Source organism: Oppia nitens, unplaced genomic scaffold, assembly GCF_028296485.1.
Source record: "Oppia nitens isolate AA-2021 unplaced genomic scaffold, nextdenovo-longstitch-racon4-pilon3 scaffold11_pilon_pilon_pilon, whole genome shotgun sequence".
Taxonomy (NCBI): domain Eukaryota; kingdom Metazoa; phylum Arthropoda; class Arachnida; order Sarcoptiformes; family Oppiidae; genus Oppia; species Oppia nitens.
The window spans coordinates 1890614-1910631 of NW_026533190.1; the positions used below are offsets into that span (position 1 = coordinate 1890614).

Here is a 20018-nt window from a genome sequence, read left to right on the forward strand (position 1 = left end):
TATAAGTACAGTACACACACAGTATAACTACTGCAGTACTACTACTACACTGTTTAGTACATAGTATTTAATACATACAACAGTTTATAATTTAAAATGTAATGGTTTTTAATGTGCAATCATTTTTTTTGTTGGTTGTCTTAATATACCCATTGATATTATACCATCCATACACCAGTGCTCACAACTAGGGTTTTAAAAAAAGGCAGGCCTAAACAATAGATGCCAATTTTTACCAATAGCCTACGCCCTGCCAAATGCCATGCCATCTATTTTTAAGCTGGGCTGACACCTATTATTTAAATTTTTACATTATTAATTTAATTTTATATTATTAATTTAATTTATTAATATAAAATATTGTTTTATCGATATATTTGTATACCTTTAATTAAAAAAAATAATATATTTGGAAATATAAGTATATTAATTGTAAATATAATTAACACGCTTGAAAAAAACACTAAATTACATTATTTAATTTTTTTTTATAAATTACAGTTATTTTTAGCAATTTTTAAAGGCAAATAAAATAGATGCCCAAAATTGCATTTATGGGCCTTTATTTGGGCATTGCCAGGGCAGGCATTTATTTGCTTAAAACCCTGCACACACACATATATATATACACACATACTGTACTACATATTGTACTGTAAAAGTAGGAGTTGTCTGTATATAAAAGTTAGATTACAATTGTAGTGACATCTATGTAGTCATCAAATTAATTATACAAAAAATTTTTTTTTCAATAAATTGATTGACAAACAACTTAATAAACAACAATCAAATGTAGTCATCCATACAACTGAAAAAAATCAGATGAAACTTAAGAGAAAAAAAATTAAATTATTTTTATATGAATTTCACATAAAAAACAATAAAATTAATACAATAATACAAACTTAAACAAACTTTAAAAGTTTTAAATACCATTAATAACGTCTAAACATTTTTTCAGCTATCTTTTAGCTACCACTTTGCCATTGATTTTAAATACAAACAAATATATTCAACAATACGTTATTTATACCCATAGTTACTATCATGTAATGCATATTTATTTAAAATAATGTTTGATTCATACAATCAGTAAATATCATTAATAATAGTTATATATATATTTGAATTAATTATTTAAAACTAGTAATATCAACTAATCGTAAAAATTTATTAAGTTAGTAATTTATAATAATAATAATTGACAAGCATAATTTTAAAAAAATTATTCATCATATAATTAATAAATTAATTTTTTTTAATTATTATGATTGATTATTTTTAAAAAAAAGTAAATTTAGCAATTAATTTTTTTTTAAATAATAATAATATTAGTTATATATATATTTAAAAAATAATATGACATAAATTATTATTAAATTTATTACCAAAAAAAATATTTTTTTAAATTAACTGATTTTAAAAAAATACTTATTTTACTTAATTATTGTGTGTCCCAGGTACTTATTTTAATTAATTAATTTATTTATCTATCTATAGCATAGATAATATACCCAAATTGTCAATCGTTTGGCCATCAATGGCTACCCCGAACCATCGGCTAGACTATCGGCGACTGAATGTCATTGAAATACCCGGCGACCCGTTTTGGGGCGGTTGGCGGGGCTGGAAATTCTGGGATCGGTTGGGCAATTGGACCCGCAAACGAGCATTTCAATATTGTCCGCAACGTCCGCCCGATTTTCGGCTACCAGATATGGCCGATTTAGATTTGCTATGCAATGACCCGACCTGGGAACGGATGATCGCATGGGAACAGTCGTCAATTGATTACTATTGGCTACAGCCTAGCGATGCCAATACGGTTGTCTATCGGCAAACCGAACCGACAATCATACGGCGGGCACCGTTTCCGATGCCTACCACTACCACCGATGCCACAAACATGACCGCCGATCATATCATTGATCTACAGTTGACATCACATAGTTGTCCAAAAGGTGACAATAATGTCCATCACATTAAACACTATATTTATAGTATAGTTATTGGTTGTAGAAAAAAACTCAACAAATTTATTATATATAAAAAACAATTGAAATAAATAATTAAACTATTAATTGATTGATAACTTAATAATAAAAAAAATAAATAGAAATAAAATAGAAATTATTTGTTTATTGCAAAAACAATTTTTTTTTGTTACAAAAATTTAATTAATTTAATTTACGTTTTTTAACAATGTAAGTTTTGTAAAAGAAATTCAAAAATAATGCTAAATATAATATATAGATGAATAGCGATACAAATACACGTTGAATACTACAATCGCATTTTGATTGGTTTAGTTTGAGCCATAATACGTGCAAATTTATTAAGAGACCCAGTATCATTTGTACAATTTGCATTATGGTAATTATCATGCTCACTTGTCTAGGTAGATGAATTTTCATAATCATCAATGCATAATAGGTATACATAACTGAGTGCACCATTACATTTATGACAAATGTCCATTGGGCAGTACCCGATATATCCATAAATAAATAGTAAAAGTATAGTAAGGTTAGTGAATGATGTATCCAGTGTAGTTTAATTAGTTTACTTTGACGCAATATAATAAAAACAGTATCCAATAGCTCCGGGATCTTTGACAAACAAAACAAACTGTACCAAAGGACTAGACGATAGTCCAGATAGTAGTCTGATTGACAGTAAGTGGCGACCAGTCCTTTATGTTTGTATTGATAGACAAAATTGGGAAACATTCTGATTGTGGCAATCATTGAAAAAATTGCATTCAATATATTCCATAGGATTAACAATGATCTCAATTTGTATGACTTTCCAGAGTTAGACATCCAATAGTTTAACACAAAAATTGTTAACAGATAGCCGATTGATATGTAGAATGTGATGAAAAAATTTTGGTTAAACCATTTTAGTATGACTGGCGCCGGTAGTACATCGAACAAGTAGTTTTCCAATTCAGTGATTACAGGTATGTACGATAAACCGGGTAATTGATCCCAATTGGAGGACCAATGATGTATTGAATCGATATTATAGTAATTGTAGCGAAAATCTGAATCCATTGTCTCACACCTGACTTTGTTATCAAAAAATAAAAATAATAATAATTAATATTATATCAAATCAATAGTTTTTTTTTGTAAAATATTTTTTTTTAATGATTTAACCAAAATCTGAAATCAAGGCAAAGGCTTATATAGTTATAAGTAGACTAAACTATTTCAAGGTTTGTTTGAAAATATTTATTAGAATACATGTAAAATATATTTAATAAGCTTTAAATAAGGGTTAAGTAAGGGGGTAGGGGGGTAAGGCCAAAATACACCCTAAGATTGAGATTTTGAGATTTTTTTTTGAGTATTTAGCAGATTTCATCTTAGTCTACCCCCTCCCCTAAAATCTAAAACCTTGATTAACCATCCTATAAATATAATATAATTTTGTCTAATAATTATAATAATAATAATAAGCATTACAAAGCAATTATTGTATATTACATATTAATTACATTTTTTAGTACATATTTTAATAAAATAAATTTATAAACATTTGATTGAAAACTGATAAGTATTTGTCACACTAACAGATAAAAAAGCAGTTAATAATGCTAGAAAGCATTATTAATAAAAAACTTTGACGGCATAAAATTAATTGTCAGTTGATTTTAGTCATATAGTCAAATGACTCGGTATGAGATAATATACTCAACTTTAGTCATGTAGGGTATCAAATGACTCGCTATGACAAAATAAACAACTATAGTAATGTAGGGTATCAAATGATTCAGTATTACAAAATAAACTCAACTATAGTCATGTAGGGTATCAAATGATTCAGTATGACTAAATAAACTCAACTATAGTCATGTAGGGTATCAAATGATTCAGTATGACAAAATAAATAACTACTCGGGTAAAAGTTTCGAGATATCGCGTCGGAGGAATGGCTTCAAAATATTTTTAATATAGTAATCGACATTGATTTTGCCAACCGGCTTAACAAATCTGGTTTCGGTCAAACCGTTAGCTGACCTTCCTAGCCAAACCATAAAACCTTTCGGGAATGATGTGGTCGAGTATACTTCCATTTCTTTTCGTGTTTATCCTTTGGATATGTATTGAACATTTGTTTTGCCATTTGTTTCAGATATATGGAATAATGCCCGTTTTTTTGGCCAATTTCAACTTTAATACCTTACGGATGTGATATCTTACAACCCATACATTTGTTTTCAATTGTTTGGCCATCAATTTCTGGAATATAGGATTAGGATTTGCTACCATTTTCTTCAATCGATTTATTTGGGTTTTTGTCAGTTGACTTTTCCGGCCCCTGGGCTCGGGATTCATCGGGATTTTGGATACAATTGTTGAATCATTTTTCACTTTAGATATAAAACCTTTGGATATTTTAATGTTTTTTTGACTTAAAATGTTTTATTATCACAGAATAGGACCAATTAAGCTCTAAAAAAAGCCTTAATTTGTGTCCGAACCTTCAGGGCTGACCATTGGCTGACATTTTCAACTGCACTGAAAAATAATTTATATCACAATAAAAGTATGACTAAACAGTTTGTTTTGATAGTAATGTAAATAAATCTTAAACACAATAAAGTGGTTAAATCGTACATCAATTACGTTCACAACAATTGTATTACCAATTGTATATATATATATATAACAAAATATTTTTTATATATTTAATTATTTAATAATAATATTGTATTTTTGTTACAAAAAATAAACATAGTTTTATATACTTTTTTTTTATTTGTTAAGAAAATATTATAATATTAAATATTATATTATTGATTACCATTTATTACATTTATAAATTCCATTTTAAATTTTTATAAAAAATTTTATAGTCATTATATACCTTATTATAAATTAGGATATATTTATTAGTTTTTTTACTTATTGTGAAATGTCTATTAGTACATTTTTTGAAAATTGCATTAATAAAATACATTTAAATTAGTAATTAAAATATTATATTTATTATTTATTTTTTATTTATTATAAATATAAATTATTGTATTTAAATAAATTGTAATATTAGATTATTAAAAAAAAAAATTGCTATTATATAATATATTAACTTTTAGCAAATAAAAAACTATTAAAAATAATTAATTATAAAATTATTTAAACAATTATTAATCTAGAATATAATTATTTTAACAAATAATTAAATACATTTAGTAAATATAAATATTTTTTTTTTAAAAAACATATGTTTTGTTTAAAAATTTTAAAAATATATAACAAATTAATGTTTATTTATCAGCTATTTAAAAATAATATTGTAATAAATGTTTTAATTTATAAAAATCAATGCTTAGTTAGTAAAATTTTTATTACTCTAATATCTATTATATTAGAAAATTTTTATGTATTAAAAAAATATTATAGTTTATAAATCAGATTTTTGTTGTTGTTGTATATATAACTTGCATTATAAAGCAATTTTTATAATATAATGATGTCTACATTTTTTTGTTTAATCATAAAATTTATTAAACTATTATATTCACGAATTCCTGAAAGGAATACGTATATGCATTCTAAAAGTCTGTCTGTCCCACGAGGACATAGGTTCGAATCCACAATAAGCTAAACATTTTTTTGTAATTTTTATTTTTTAAGTTTATTTTTCAGGAAAATAGTGTCCAAAAATTAATTAAAAAAATTTTTGAATTTTTTTGATTCTTTTTTTTTAAGTTAAGGAATTCGTATGGAAATGCTTTTGAAGCATTCTCAACTGGTTTTTATTTATTATACCAGTATATTTATTTATTTGAATTTAGTAAATGCATAACAAATTTAAATAACTATGCATGTAAAAATAATACTAAATGTTTGATTATAGTTTAGGTATTTTGTCATACTGAGTCATTAGTATTTAGTCAGTATTTGTATAAAAATAACATACCCATAATTATAAAAATATATACTTATAAACTATAAACATTGAGTAGTATTTAAAAAATTATGTTAAAAGTTAAAAATTATTAAAATACTAAAAATAACTAATAGTGTATCATTATGCTTTTATCAACTATTTTTAAATATTAAATACATTACTTTTTTTATTTTTTGTTATAATTTAAGTTTTTATTAGATTTTAAGTTTTTTTTATATATTTTTTGTAATTTTACCTATTTTCCTGGGAATTTATACTGGAGAACTTATAAGAACTTTATGGAATTTACATGGGAATATTTGTGAAAAAATTTTAACCCACCCTATATCCTACCAAGATTTTTCGAGAATTTTGTAAATTTTACCCCGGTCTACCCCCCTTCTAAAATACAAAATTAAGAAATATATATTTTTTTAAAATAGAGTTTTACCTGTACATAAAATTAAAATCTTTATTTAATATATAGCAGTAACAATAAACTAGCAATATAGTAAACATTTAAATATTTTATAATTTTAATTTTATAATTATATAATAAAAGTTTTAATTTTTTAATTTTAAAAATTTATATATCAAAATTTAATACAATTTAATTTATCAAATAATTAGTCAATTTATAATATGTTAATTTATAAAAAATAAAATAACTACAGTTTGTATAATAATATATTATCTATTAATAGTTTAGTTAATTAATTATTTTTTTAAACAACATGAGATAAATTTTAAACATTAAAAATTAGTACAATTATTGCAACTTTAATATACTGTAATAACCGACTTTAATTGTAATCAGCAGTTTTTAAAGTTTTTAAAATATTTTAATTTTTATTTAAATAATATAATGATAACAATAGAACTATTAACAATTTATATATACTGTATATATATATATATATATATATATATATATAAATATTATTATATTGTATATAATACTATATATACTATATATATTATTCAATATTTCTATGATCTATAATAATTTAGTGGATAATTTTATTTAATAAAAATTATAGTTTTTCTAAATTATTATTAAAAAAAAATACATAGCGAAATAGGAAGACAATTGTTTGCAATTAAATATTGTACCACTATTCATATTAATTAACAAAATTTACCTAGAATAATATATTGCTTTTTTTAAAAAAATATATATATAATAAAAAATATTTTATTTTTATTCAACTGTTAGATTAATAATCGTGATAATTATTATAACAATGCAAACTATTAAAAAGTGTTAAAAATTGTTTTTAATAAGTATTAATAAATATGAAATAATATTTTATCATTAATTGTAGCACAAAATTATTAATTATTATTATTAATAATAAACTTTTTTAAAATGAAATATATAATCACGTATTTGAATAATCTTAAAAAAATATTACATTTAATAAAACTCTAATTTTAGTCACATATATATCTAAAGTTACTAATAATCTTAAGGAATAACTTAAGGAAATAGGAATTATTATATTATAATACAATTTACATAAAAATTATTTTTTTAAAATAATAACATATTTGAATAATATTTAAAAAATATTTCATTCAATAAAACTTTTAAGCCTGATAATTTAGTGATTGAAAACTTAGTAAAATATAAAATAAAAATAATTTGTTTATTGAAAAAACAATTTTTTTTATTGTCTTAAGTGATTTTAAGCTAGATAATTAATTGATAGACAACTTAATAAAAAATAAAAATAAAATAGAAATTATTTGTTTATTGCAAAAACAATTTTTTTGTTACAAAAATTTAATTAATTTAATTTATGTTTTTTAACAATGTAAGTTTTGTAAAAGAAATTCAAAAATAATGCTAAATATAAAGTATAGATGAATAGCGATACCAAAACACGTTGAATACTACAATCGCATTGCGATTGGTTTAGTTTAAGCCATAATACGTGCAAATTTATTAAAAGACACAGTATCATTTGTATAATTTGCATTATGGTAATAAGCATGCTCAATTGTCTAGGTAGATTAAGTTTCATAATCATCAATGCATAATAGGTATACATAATTGAGTGCACCATTACATTTAAGCCAAATGTCCATTGGGCAGTACCCGGTATATCCATAAATAAATAGTAAACATATAGTAAGGTAAGTGAATGATGTATCCAGTGAAGTTTAATTAGTTTGCTCTGACGCAATATAATAAAAACGGTATCCAATAGCTCCGGGATCTTTGACAAACAAAACAAACTGTACCAAAGGACTAGACGATAGTCCCGATAGTAGTCTGATTGACAGTAAGTGGCGACCAGTCCTTTATGTTTGTATTGATAGACAAAATTGGGAACCAATCTGATTGTGGCTATAATTGAAAAAATTGCATTCAATATATTCCATAGGATTAACAATGATCTCAATTTGTATGACTTTCCAGAGTTAGACATCCAATAGTTTAACAGTAAAATTGTTAAGAGATAGCCGATTGATATGTAGAATGTGATGAAAAAATTTCGGTTCAACCATTTTAGTATGACTGGCGCCGGTAGTACATCGAACAAGTAGTTTTCCAATTCAGTGATTACAGGTATGTACGATAAACCGGGTAATTGATCCCAATTTGAGGACCAATGATGGGTTGGGTCGATTTAATCGATATTATAGTAATTGTAGCGATAATCTGAATCCATTGTCTAACACTTGTTTTTGTTATAAAAAAATTAATTAATTAATATTAAATAAATCAATATTTATTTTGTAAATCAAAAATAGCTGTAAATTCAATACAGTATTTACTGTATATGTTTCAGAATATTAATTATTTAAATACTAATATTACTTATAAGTAAAATAATAATAAATTTATTTAATAAATTATTTTTCAGATACAATTAGTACAATAATTTTGTCTAATAATAATAATAATAATAAGCATTACAAAGCAATTATTGCATTTAACTTCTAACTTATATTTTTTTTAGTGAATATCAATTTTAATAAAATAAATTATAAACATGTGATTGAAAACTGATATAATTATAGCAAAAGTTTTTGTCACACTAACAGATAAAAAAAAATTAGTCACATATTATCAAATATAACTATATATTTTGTTATAACTATAATTTAATGTAAAATAATGATTAAATTATATTTTTTTCTTATAATGTTTTACTTATTTATGTATTTTTATGTTTAAATTTTTTTTATATTATATAATAATAATATAATGTATTTTCAATATTATATATTATATACTATTTGTTAATTTCTAATGTCTACTCAAAGTAAAACTACAAACAATTTTTTTTATTAACAAAATTTAATTCATAGTTATCTTTTATTTTTATTAATCAATTTGTTTCACATATTTTTGAAAACTATTAATATTACATTATACAGGTTAGTCCCCTTTCCTGTCACCATATATATATAGGGTGACAGGATATATATATATATATATATATATATATATCAAACCCAACATTCCTGTAGAATACAGGCGGCACCTGTATGTGTGGTCAGTCTAACTGACATGACATGAGAATAGCATTATATTACAAGAAATTACATTTCATTATTTGATTGATTTTCATTTATAATAACATTTTTTTAAAAAAAAGTTAAATAATTGTTTTAATAAGTACTAATAAATATGAAATAATATTTTATCATTAATAAGTAGCACACAATTATTAATTATTATTTAAATATAGTGACATATTTGCATTTGACTTTGTTATAAAATATAATGAAATTACAAAACAGTTATAAAATACGAATATTATATAAATGAATAGTTTTTTTTTATAAAAAAAAGTTATTAATTTTTATGTTTACAGTATTTAATAATAACTGTAAATTCAATAAACTATTTATATGTTTCAGATTATTATTTATTTAAATACTAATATTACTTATTAATAAAATAATAATAAATTTATTTAATAAATAATTTTTCAGATACAATAAAATGTTTTTTATCCTCTAAATTAATACAGACTTTAATTATAAAAAGATGAAAATGCTATAAAGCATTAGACAGAAACAAACTTTTATGGCATAAAATTAAATGGTCTCTTATTAATATAAATTTTCTTTTATAAATTGCGCCATAAAGTGAATGAATATTATAATATAAATTCAACTATAGTCATATGGGGTATCAAAGTAAAATCAACAATAGTCATGTGGGGTGTTAAATGACTCAGTATGAGTAAAATAAACTCAAATTTAGCCATATAGGGTATATTTATAAAATAAATTACCATAAAATACGAAGAAATAAAATAATGTTACTAATCTATTAAATCTGATTTTTTTATGCTCTATACCAGTGATCAAAATTAAGTGTTATCATAATAACTTTTTGATACTTAAATAACATAACTAATTTAACAAATATTTAATAGTAATTTTCATAATTTATAACAAACAATGAGTAAGTTAAACAAACACTTTCTCATTTAATATGTACTAGGTTATTTGTACAATTTTGTTTTATAAAGTTTAATTTTGATCACTGCTCTATACAATACTAAACGTTAAAATTTTTATCTAAATTTTTTTTTTACTTTGGCCGCCATTTTCTCTATGTTCCCGAAGAGATATAAAAAATTTTAATGTTGATATTTAATGATATAACCGAATCTGAAATCAGATTTTTGAAATTTTCAACAAAAAAAAATGCTACAGACACAGACAAATTGATCGTATAGTTTTCAGTAAACTAAACTTTTTAAAAGTTTGTTTGAAAATATATTTAATAAGCTATAAATTTAATATAATTTTGTCTAATAATAATAATAATAATAATAATAATAAGCATTACAAAGCAATTATTGTATTTCACATATAACTTATACGGTATATATATTTTTAGTGAATAAAGATTTTTAATAAAATAAATTAAATTTATAAAAACATTTCATTGAAAACTGATATAATTATGGCAAAAGTTTTTATTCACACTAACAGATTTAAAAAAAAAATTAGTCACATATTATCAAATATATGTATATATATTTTGTTATAACTATAATTTAATGTAAAATAATGATTAAATTATTAAATTTTTTATAATGTTTTACTTATGTATGTATTATTATGTTTAAATTTTTTATATATATATATTAATAATACCCAAGGCCCAATACCCCCCCCTAGGATCGAGATTTTGGGATTTTACCCCCCCCCCCAGACTTTTTGACCAAATGGGAAAAATTGTCGCTTAAAAACGAGGAGAAATGATAATTGAACCCCCCCTAAAATCCAAAACCTTTCTTAACCCTGATATATATATATATATATATAGTTAAATAGCTAACTAATTAAATATAATTTTATACACAAACAGTAATGTACTTTTAATTAAATTAAATTATTTTAATTATGATAATAAATATGTATTAAACAATAAATTTAAAAATATAAATATTTTTATATAAAGTATATACAGTATTATAAATTTTATAAACATGCTAAACAATTTTTTTTTTTGTTTAAATTAAACTAAAATTAACTAAAAAATAAATAAATATGATATTAATAAACAATTATTTACTTTTTTGAATGAGTACTGAAGTGTTTCATCATATTTGCTATTTTCGGTAAACCGTTTCCGACATCCCGGTTGCAGACAATCAAACGGTTTTACCTGTCTATGAATCAATCATAACATGTTTTTTTCAAATTAATGTTAGTCCGAAATACCCGTTCACACAATTCACATTAAATAATTTAGTTTAAATTATTCAACTTATTATTATTATTATTAAAAAATTAAACAAGATTTATTTAATGTTATACAATAATTATTATGTACTATAATTTTTTTTACAATACAACTAAATTGCAACCAATTTATTAATATATGGATAATTGTAAATAAATTTTGTTTAATTATTGAAATTTTGTTATTTATAAAAAAAAAAATTAATTAGTATTTAGCTTAATTTTAAGATTGGCAAATTTATATTGGTAATATTGATCTTTATATATATTAGTATTTATTATTATTATGGTCTTAAGTGATTTTAAGCTAGATAATTTATTGATAGACAACTTAATAAAAAAAATAAAATTAAAATAGAAATTATTTCTTTTTATGTAAAACAATTTAAACAATTACAAAAATTATCAATTTAATTTACGTTTTTTAACAATGTAAGTTTTGTAAAAGAAATTCAAAAATAATACTAAATTTAATGTATAGATAAATAGCGATACCAAAACACGTTGAATACTACAATCGCATTTTGATTGGTTTAGTTTGAGCCATAATACGTGCAAATTTATTAAAAGACCCAGTATCATTTGTATAATTTGCATTATGGTAATTAGCATGCTCAATTGTCTAGGTATATGAAATTTCATAATCATCAATGCATAATAGGTATACATAACTGAGTGGATGATTACATTTAAGCCAAATGACCATTGGGCAGTACCCGGTATATCAATAAATAAATAGTAAGCGTATATTAAGGTTAGTGAATGATGTATCCAGTGAAGTTTAATTAGTTTGCTCTGACGCAATATAATAAACACTGTATCCAATAGCTCCGGGATCTTTGACAAACAAAACAAACTGTACCAAAGGACTAGACGGTAGTCCAGATAGTAGTCTGATTGACAGTAAGTGGCGACCAGTCCTTTATGTTTGTATTGATTGACAAAATTGGGAAATATTCTGATTGTGGCAATCATTGAAAAAATTGCATTCAATATATTCCATAGGATTAACAATGATCTGAATTTGTATGACTTTCCAGAGTAAGACATCCAATAGTTTAACAGTAAAATTGTTAAGAGATAGCCGATTGAAATGTAGACAGTGATGAAAAAATTTTGGTTCAACCATTTTAGTATGACTGGCGCCGGTAGTACATCAAACAAGTAGTTTTCCAATTCAGTGATTACAGGTATGTACGATAAACCGGGTAATTGATCCCAATTGGAGGACCAATGATGTATTGAATCCATTGAATCGATATTATAGTAATTGTAGCGATAATCTGAACCCATTGTCTAACACTTGACTTTGTTATTAAAAAAAAATTAATTAATTAATTAATATTATATCAATCAATCAATCAATAGGTTTTTTTTGAGTAAAATAGTAATTAATTTCTATGTTTACAGTATTCAATAATAGCTGTAAATTCAATACAGTATTTACTGTATATGTTTCAGAATAATAATTATTTAAATACTAATATTATTTATAAATTAAATAATAATAATTGTATTTAATAAATGAATTTTCAGATACAACAAAATGTTTGCAGACTTTAGTTTAAATAATTATTGTAATACATGTAAAATATATATTTAATAAGCAATAAATGTAATATAATTTTGTCTAATAATTATACTAATAATAGACATTATAAAGCAATTACAGTATTTAACATATAAATTAGATTTTTAGTTAAATAATTGTTTTAATAGTATTATAGTATAGTACAGTGTATAATAAGTATTAAGAAATATGAAATAATATTTTATCATTAATTGTAGCACAAAATTATTAATTATTAGTTAAATATAATGACATATTTTTAAAAACTTATTTTAAAAGGAAAAATATAATAACATATTTGAAAAATACTATATATATCTTAAGAAAAACATTTCATTCAATAAAACCCTAATTTTAGTCACATATATATATCTAAAGTTACTAATAATCACTAACTTAAGTGATTTTAAAATATTAAAATATCATATTATTATAATACAATTTACATTAAAAATCAGTTTTTTTAAAACAAATAAATTTTTTAAAAAATAATATTTTCGGCAAACGGATAGTTTTGCAAATGTTTGCCCGAAGTTTGGCCCGAAGTTTACGGTCCAATACGTCCAACTCTTTCCAATGTCTTCAGCAGTCAGTTTGAAGTCAAAGTGAAGTCCGGATTAACACTTTTTTTAGGCACAACTATTACCCCCACATTATGTCCCTATTATTACGGTAATAGTCATTAGCATTACGGGTCAGTTAGATATTATTTAGGTTTAAAAAAAACCTGATACTTAATAACAACTATCTTTTAACGGCATTTTTATTATATACTTTTTTTGGCTTTTATTTTAAAACAACTGGATCTCTAAGCAATTGGATTTGTTTGGCCTCCGACCTCATTTGATCCGGGATTGCCTAACAGTGAATATTTAGTTTCACAGTCAGTTTAATACAGTTATCTATGAATACATTTGGTTAGTCTAACTGATTAATGACGGGAATTGTTTTGACGGCTAGTCGGGAATAGTCGGTCCACTTATGCGGACGTAAAGTATGAGATACTAATACTAACAAGTCCAGCTGTTCAGACAATCTTCGCCGAGTCCCTGACTGGACCCTCAATATAGTCAACATTACCGCCCAATATCTTGCCGTCCGGTCCTTTTTTTTTTGGAAACAGTGTGTCGTCTACCTGTGCAGCAAAACACAGCGGCCAATGAATGAGTACTAAATCCACGGTACGGTGTCTTAAATTTGTCCAAAATTTTGCCAGTTGTTAAAAAAAACTCAATAAATTTATTATATATAAAAAAACAATTGAAATAAATAAATAAAATATATATTTATGTTTTTTTACACAAAAGGTAATATTATTTTTTTTTATTAAATTAAATTATTTCAATTATGACAATAAATATGTATTAAATGTAAAAATATATATATAAAAAGTATATACAGTATCATAAATTTTATAAACATGTAAAACAATTTTTTTTTGTTTAAATTAAACTAAAATTAACTAAAAAAAAATAAATATGATATTAATAAACAATTATTTCCTTATTGAATGAGTACTGAAGTGTTTCATCATATTTGCCTTTTCGGTAAACCGTTTACCACATCCCGGTTGCAGACATTCAAACGGTTTTACCTGTCTGTGAATCATAACATGTTTTTTCAAATTAAAGTTTGTCCGAAATACCCGTTCACATTGTGGCCAATCGCACCGAAATTCGGGTGCATCGTTTGCGTCGTGTGTCCACAAATGCTTTTTGAGCGAACAATTTCTGCTGAACGATCGGTCACAGCCGGGCCACGAACACTGGTAAACAATCGGTTTTGAACCGGTAATACTTGAATAGTCATGTATTTTCTGATGTTTGACCAGCGAATGCCGGTTCTTGAGTACAGACTCACAACCAGGCCATTCACAGCGCAATTGTTGACTCGGCTGATGTACCGATTCATGTCCGCGCAGATCGTCTTTTGTCTTGAATTTGCCATCGCATCGGTGACAGTGAAATGGCCGGTCAGTCGAATGTCTTCGTTGATTATGTACAGCGATCTGTCTCTTGTAAATGGTCTTGAATTGGCAGCCGTCGTACGGACAGTCGTAATAGACAACAATCGGATTGTTGCCGCCGCCGCCGCCAGACGACAACCCGTAGTGATTCAGGTCATTCATGTGCTTAAATAATGTTGTTTTACGTTGAAATTTCTGACCACAATCGTGACACTGATTTTGTGGTTGTTTGGCTTTACGTTTGACTGATATCCCTGTTGTTGTCATCCTATTATCACTTTGTTGTCGTTGTTTAGCAGTCTTCAGACGGCCGGGTTGTTTGACTTTATTATTATTATTACCACAGATATCGGTTGTCTTGTTGTTGTAGTCTTCATCTTCATCATCGTCGTCGTCATCGTCAGCATCTAAGCCATCATTAATAGTATAATCTTCATCATCAGTATCTTCTGGTTGTTCAACAACATCGATGTCTTTGTGTTTATGATTGTTTCGGTTGTCAACCAATTGATTGGTCTCGAAATGGCAGTCATTGTCTTCATTGTCGTCGTCGTCATCGCTATTAAAAACTAGTGGATCAATGTGTTCATCAAATATATGCCATTTGCAGTCCGATTTGCGCCGAAATCGTTGGCCACAATGTGGACACTCGTGACGGTAATTGTCGGTCATTTGTGTTTGTTTTGTTTGTCCCGCGCGCCGGTCATCGGCGGTGCGGTTTAATTGGCTGCTGGCCGGCCGCGGCCGATCATTTTTTTTTTTGGTCAATCAAATGGTTAAATATAATTATTAGTTAATTATTTTCTTGTTGTTGTTGTTGTTGTTGTTGTTGGGATCAAATTAAGTGATAATCATTGACAACAATAACAACAATACTGTAATAACACAAACATAAAGTTTATTATTATTATTATGTAATAAATAGTTTACAGTATTTTATATTTATTTTTATTATTACTTTATTTTTGTGTGACATTAATAACGTTAATATTTTATCTAACTTTTAGAAAAAGGATTTTAAGTTTTATTATTATTAGTTTAAATAATTTTAGTTAATATTATTAGTTTAAATAATTTTAGTTAATATTATTAGTTTAAATTATTTTAGTTATTATTATTAGTTTAAATTATTTTAGTTATTATTATTAGTTTAAATAATTTTAGTTATTATTATTAGTTTTTTTGTAACAAATTATATATTTTGTCAAATGTTTGTTATATTATATATATATATATATAGAAAATTTGTCAATAATTATAAATTAATTGATTTGTTTAATTAAATTTGATATTTGTTTGTTTATTAATAAATTCAAAATTTTTATTATTATTAAAAAAAACAAATTATTTTATTAATTAAAAAACAAATATGATATATATTGTAAAACAAATTATAGTTAAGAAAAAATCATTTTTAAAAAAAACAGTTAAAATAATAAACTATTGATAAAATATATAATAATATAAATATACAAAGTGGCCCTGAGACAATAGTAGCTCTAGTAGATGATGGTGTGATGACTGGTAAAAGTAGACTGACCATCCATACAGGTGCCGCCTGTATTATACAGGAATGTATTGTACAGGTGACAGGAAAGGGACTAATCTGTATATATGTAATATACAATATAAAAAAATATATTGAAACTAATTGAATTAAAAATTTAAAAATTTAAAAATTTAAAAATTTAAAAATTTAAAAATTTAAAAATTTAAAAATTTAAAAATTTAAAAATTTAAAAATTTAAAAATTTAAAAATTTAAAAATTTAAAAATTTAAAAATTTAAAAATTTAAAAATTTAAAAATTTAAAAATTTAAAAATTTAAAAATTTAAAAATTTAAAAATTTAAAAATTTAAAAATTTAAAAATTTAAAAATTTAAAAATTTAAAAATTTAAAAATTTAAAAATTTAAAAATTTAAAAATTTAAAAATTTAAAAATTTAAAAATTTAAAAATTTAAAAATTTAAAAATTTAAAAATATATATATATATAAATAACTATGAATTAAATTATTGTTAGGGAAACTAAATGTATAATTGTATCTGTAAGACAACCATTTCAAAAGGGGGTAGTAGTAGTAGTAGTAGTAGTAGTAGTAGTAGTAGTAGTAGTAGTAGTAGTAGTAGTGTCAACATAGATCAACCCACACATACACACACACAAAATATGACAATCAATCAGTTTAAAGATATATTAAACAAAAACAAAAAAAAACTTTTTAAAAGTATATTTATATCTTATTGTATTCAATAGTAAATTGATTTTTTATCAGAAACTAGATTTTTGTTTTTTTATTAATATTAAATTATTGTTTATTATTATAATAAATTAATATTAATAATTAATAGTTTAATCAGTATCATATCAATATACATATATTTTATAAATTTATAAATACATTTTATTTACAATACTGTATATCTAATTAAAATTAATTTTTTTTTTTGTTTAAAATTATTATTATTAATTTTTATATAGTCAAATCAACAATTAAAATTTGAAAAATTAAAAATTTCAAACAAAAACTAAAATAAAATATATTATTTTATAAGATACAAAAAAAAACAACATCAAAGACAACTAACACCACTTCTTCTTCTTGAGTTGAGTTGAGATAACACACACACACAGACACAGACATTGAGATTGAAGTACAAAGAGTTAGAGACTATATCTGTTTCCCAGTAATTAATAGAAAAGTCGACAGATATGACGGATACAAATATTGATGACATACCAGCCAGAGATCTAATAGATTATGTCAAACGTAATAAACCACGGGTGAAGAAAGCATTGGAACAAAGATTGGTGACACCGATAGACAATACCATCCATTTGGTAGCTCATCCGTACTTCAATCTGATCGGACCAAAGAAACAGAGTCTACAGATTGGCAAAGATTTATATGAGATAAGTCTGAAAAGAAGCTGTAAATCAGAGGATGGCATCAATTTAGGAAACAATTGGATAATTCACGGCCAGCACATCAAATATAACGCCCGGGGAATGGAATTTAAGCGACAAATGGCTTTTACCACATTTGAGGGTACTGTCCATTCGGGAGAATACAGTGCTATGTTCTCGCAGTTGGACACCACCGATAAGGGTAGGATGCAGTGCGGACCTCAGGCACAACTGCTCCAACATGAACAGCAAAACAGGATGTATATCATCGACGTCCAAACGGCTGGAGCATTGCGCTTTCAATGCATCAATTGGTCTGTTCATCGGTCGCTAACCTATAGGCTGGTTAGGGCAGCCGAAAAAGTGCTAACAATAGCCGTTATATTGATTAGATGTTACGATATAATCAATCGGATCAGTCCGGAAGACATGGAACATATGAGAAACTATGTCTACGGTTACGGGACAGCCGTTTCCAAACGATTACGTGATGCCAGACGTTCCGAAGAGATCTACAAAGCAGCCATTGTTCGTCAAGAGAATATGACTGATATTCGACCACTTAGTGAACCAGAAGCCGAACCAATAGAGGTACCGATTCCCAATTATCGACAGGTGCCCCAATTCAATGTCAATATGGATATCGAAACAGCCGTTAGACCATGGCGAATACTTTACTATAGTATAAATCAAAACCGGTTATTTCAGAAATCATGGGATAAGCTGTTTAAAAGGATTGCCAATACAGACACTTCGCTCGAATTTTTGAATGTCCCGATCGGTGAGGTAGGTCAGAGGCGTACTGTTCGCCTAAGAAATCGTCAAAAATTAAAGATAAAAGTTAAACATCTATTAGCTGAGGATGGGGAACGGTATGAGCTACTATCGTCCACATTTATCGATGCGTCTGCCAATAAATATTTGTTGAAACAAGTGCCCGCTGGCGATCAGGCATGGGTTGCATTCAGACACAAACGGACACATCATATACCGTTACACAGTCACGGCCTGAGCGGCAGTGAGAACGGTCTCAACCGAACAACTCGGCGTTACGACGGCAACAATGGCTATCAGGTAATGTCACTGATATTTCCCAACGACGACAACCTAAACCAACAGCGCATCTATTTTGTCAACAGAAAAACGGCCAAAAAGTTGCGCTACTATTTTGAGCTAAATGAGGTGATGAGGGAATATCAGTCCTGGTTTGACCAGTTGTTGCCAATAGCGGCCCGTCTGTGCGATGCCCGCCGTTCGGTCAAAGAGTTGGACAACGATACAGATCCGCAGCGTCTAAGCGATTGTCGCGACTATGAGTTATTGAATGACTTGATCAGGAAATTGGCTGACAATTATAAATGGTTGGTCCAATTGGAACAGATATGGAGGTACAGTATACTGGCGCCCAATACCCGTCCAAAATCCAAACGTGTAAAGGCTGAGGAACCCATCCAATCAATTCAAACAAATATAGCTGTTTATCGTATAGGAAGGGGTGCATATGTAGATGTGTAACCGTGAAACAACCATTTCCAAAGGGGATAGTAGTGCCAATACAACAGCTCAACAACAACCCAAACATATACACAAAATATGCCAATCAATCAATCAATCAGTTTAAAGATATATTAAACAAAAACGAAGAGTAAAAAAACAAAAAAAAATTTAAAACTATATTTATATCTTATTGTATTCAATAGTAAATTGATTTTTTTCAGAAACTAAATTTTTGTTTGTTTATTAATTATAATTATATTATTTTAATTATAACTAGTTTGTCCCGCGCAACATGTATAGCCGTTCAATTCTTTTGCTAATTTTCAAAAACTTATCATAAGTAATTTGAATGACTGCCTAATTTGTTTTATATAACAAACAACTTAACCTAATGTAACAAAACTTTATAATAAATACACATTAATACGTCTAAACTCTTGAGAAATTTTAGATT

The 20018-nt window shown here is 25.3% G+C and overlaps 1 protein-coding gene across 1 annotated transcript; it reads right to left on the bottom strand.

The window, feature by feature from the left end:
• Positions 1–14687: 14687 nt before the first annotated feature.
• Positions 14688–15830, bottom strand: LOC128953809 (zinc finger protein 501-like). Its single transcript, XM_054299333.1, has one exon. The coding sequence runs from the start codon at positions 15828–15830 to the stop codon at positions 14688–14690; it is 1143 nt and encodes a 380-aa protein (XP_054155308.1).
• Between the last annotated feature and the right edge of the window lie 4188 nt (positions 15831–20018).

Bases quoted from the DNA above. Each gene is read 5' to 3' on its own strand.
- LOC128953809 (XM_054299333.1), bottom strand. From the start codon at position 15,830: ATGACCGACAATTACCGTCACGAGTGTCCACATTGTGGCCAACGATTT.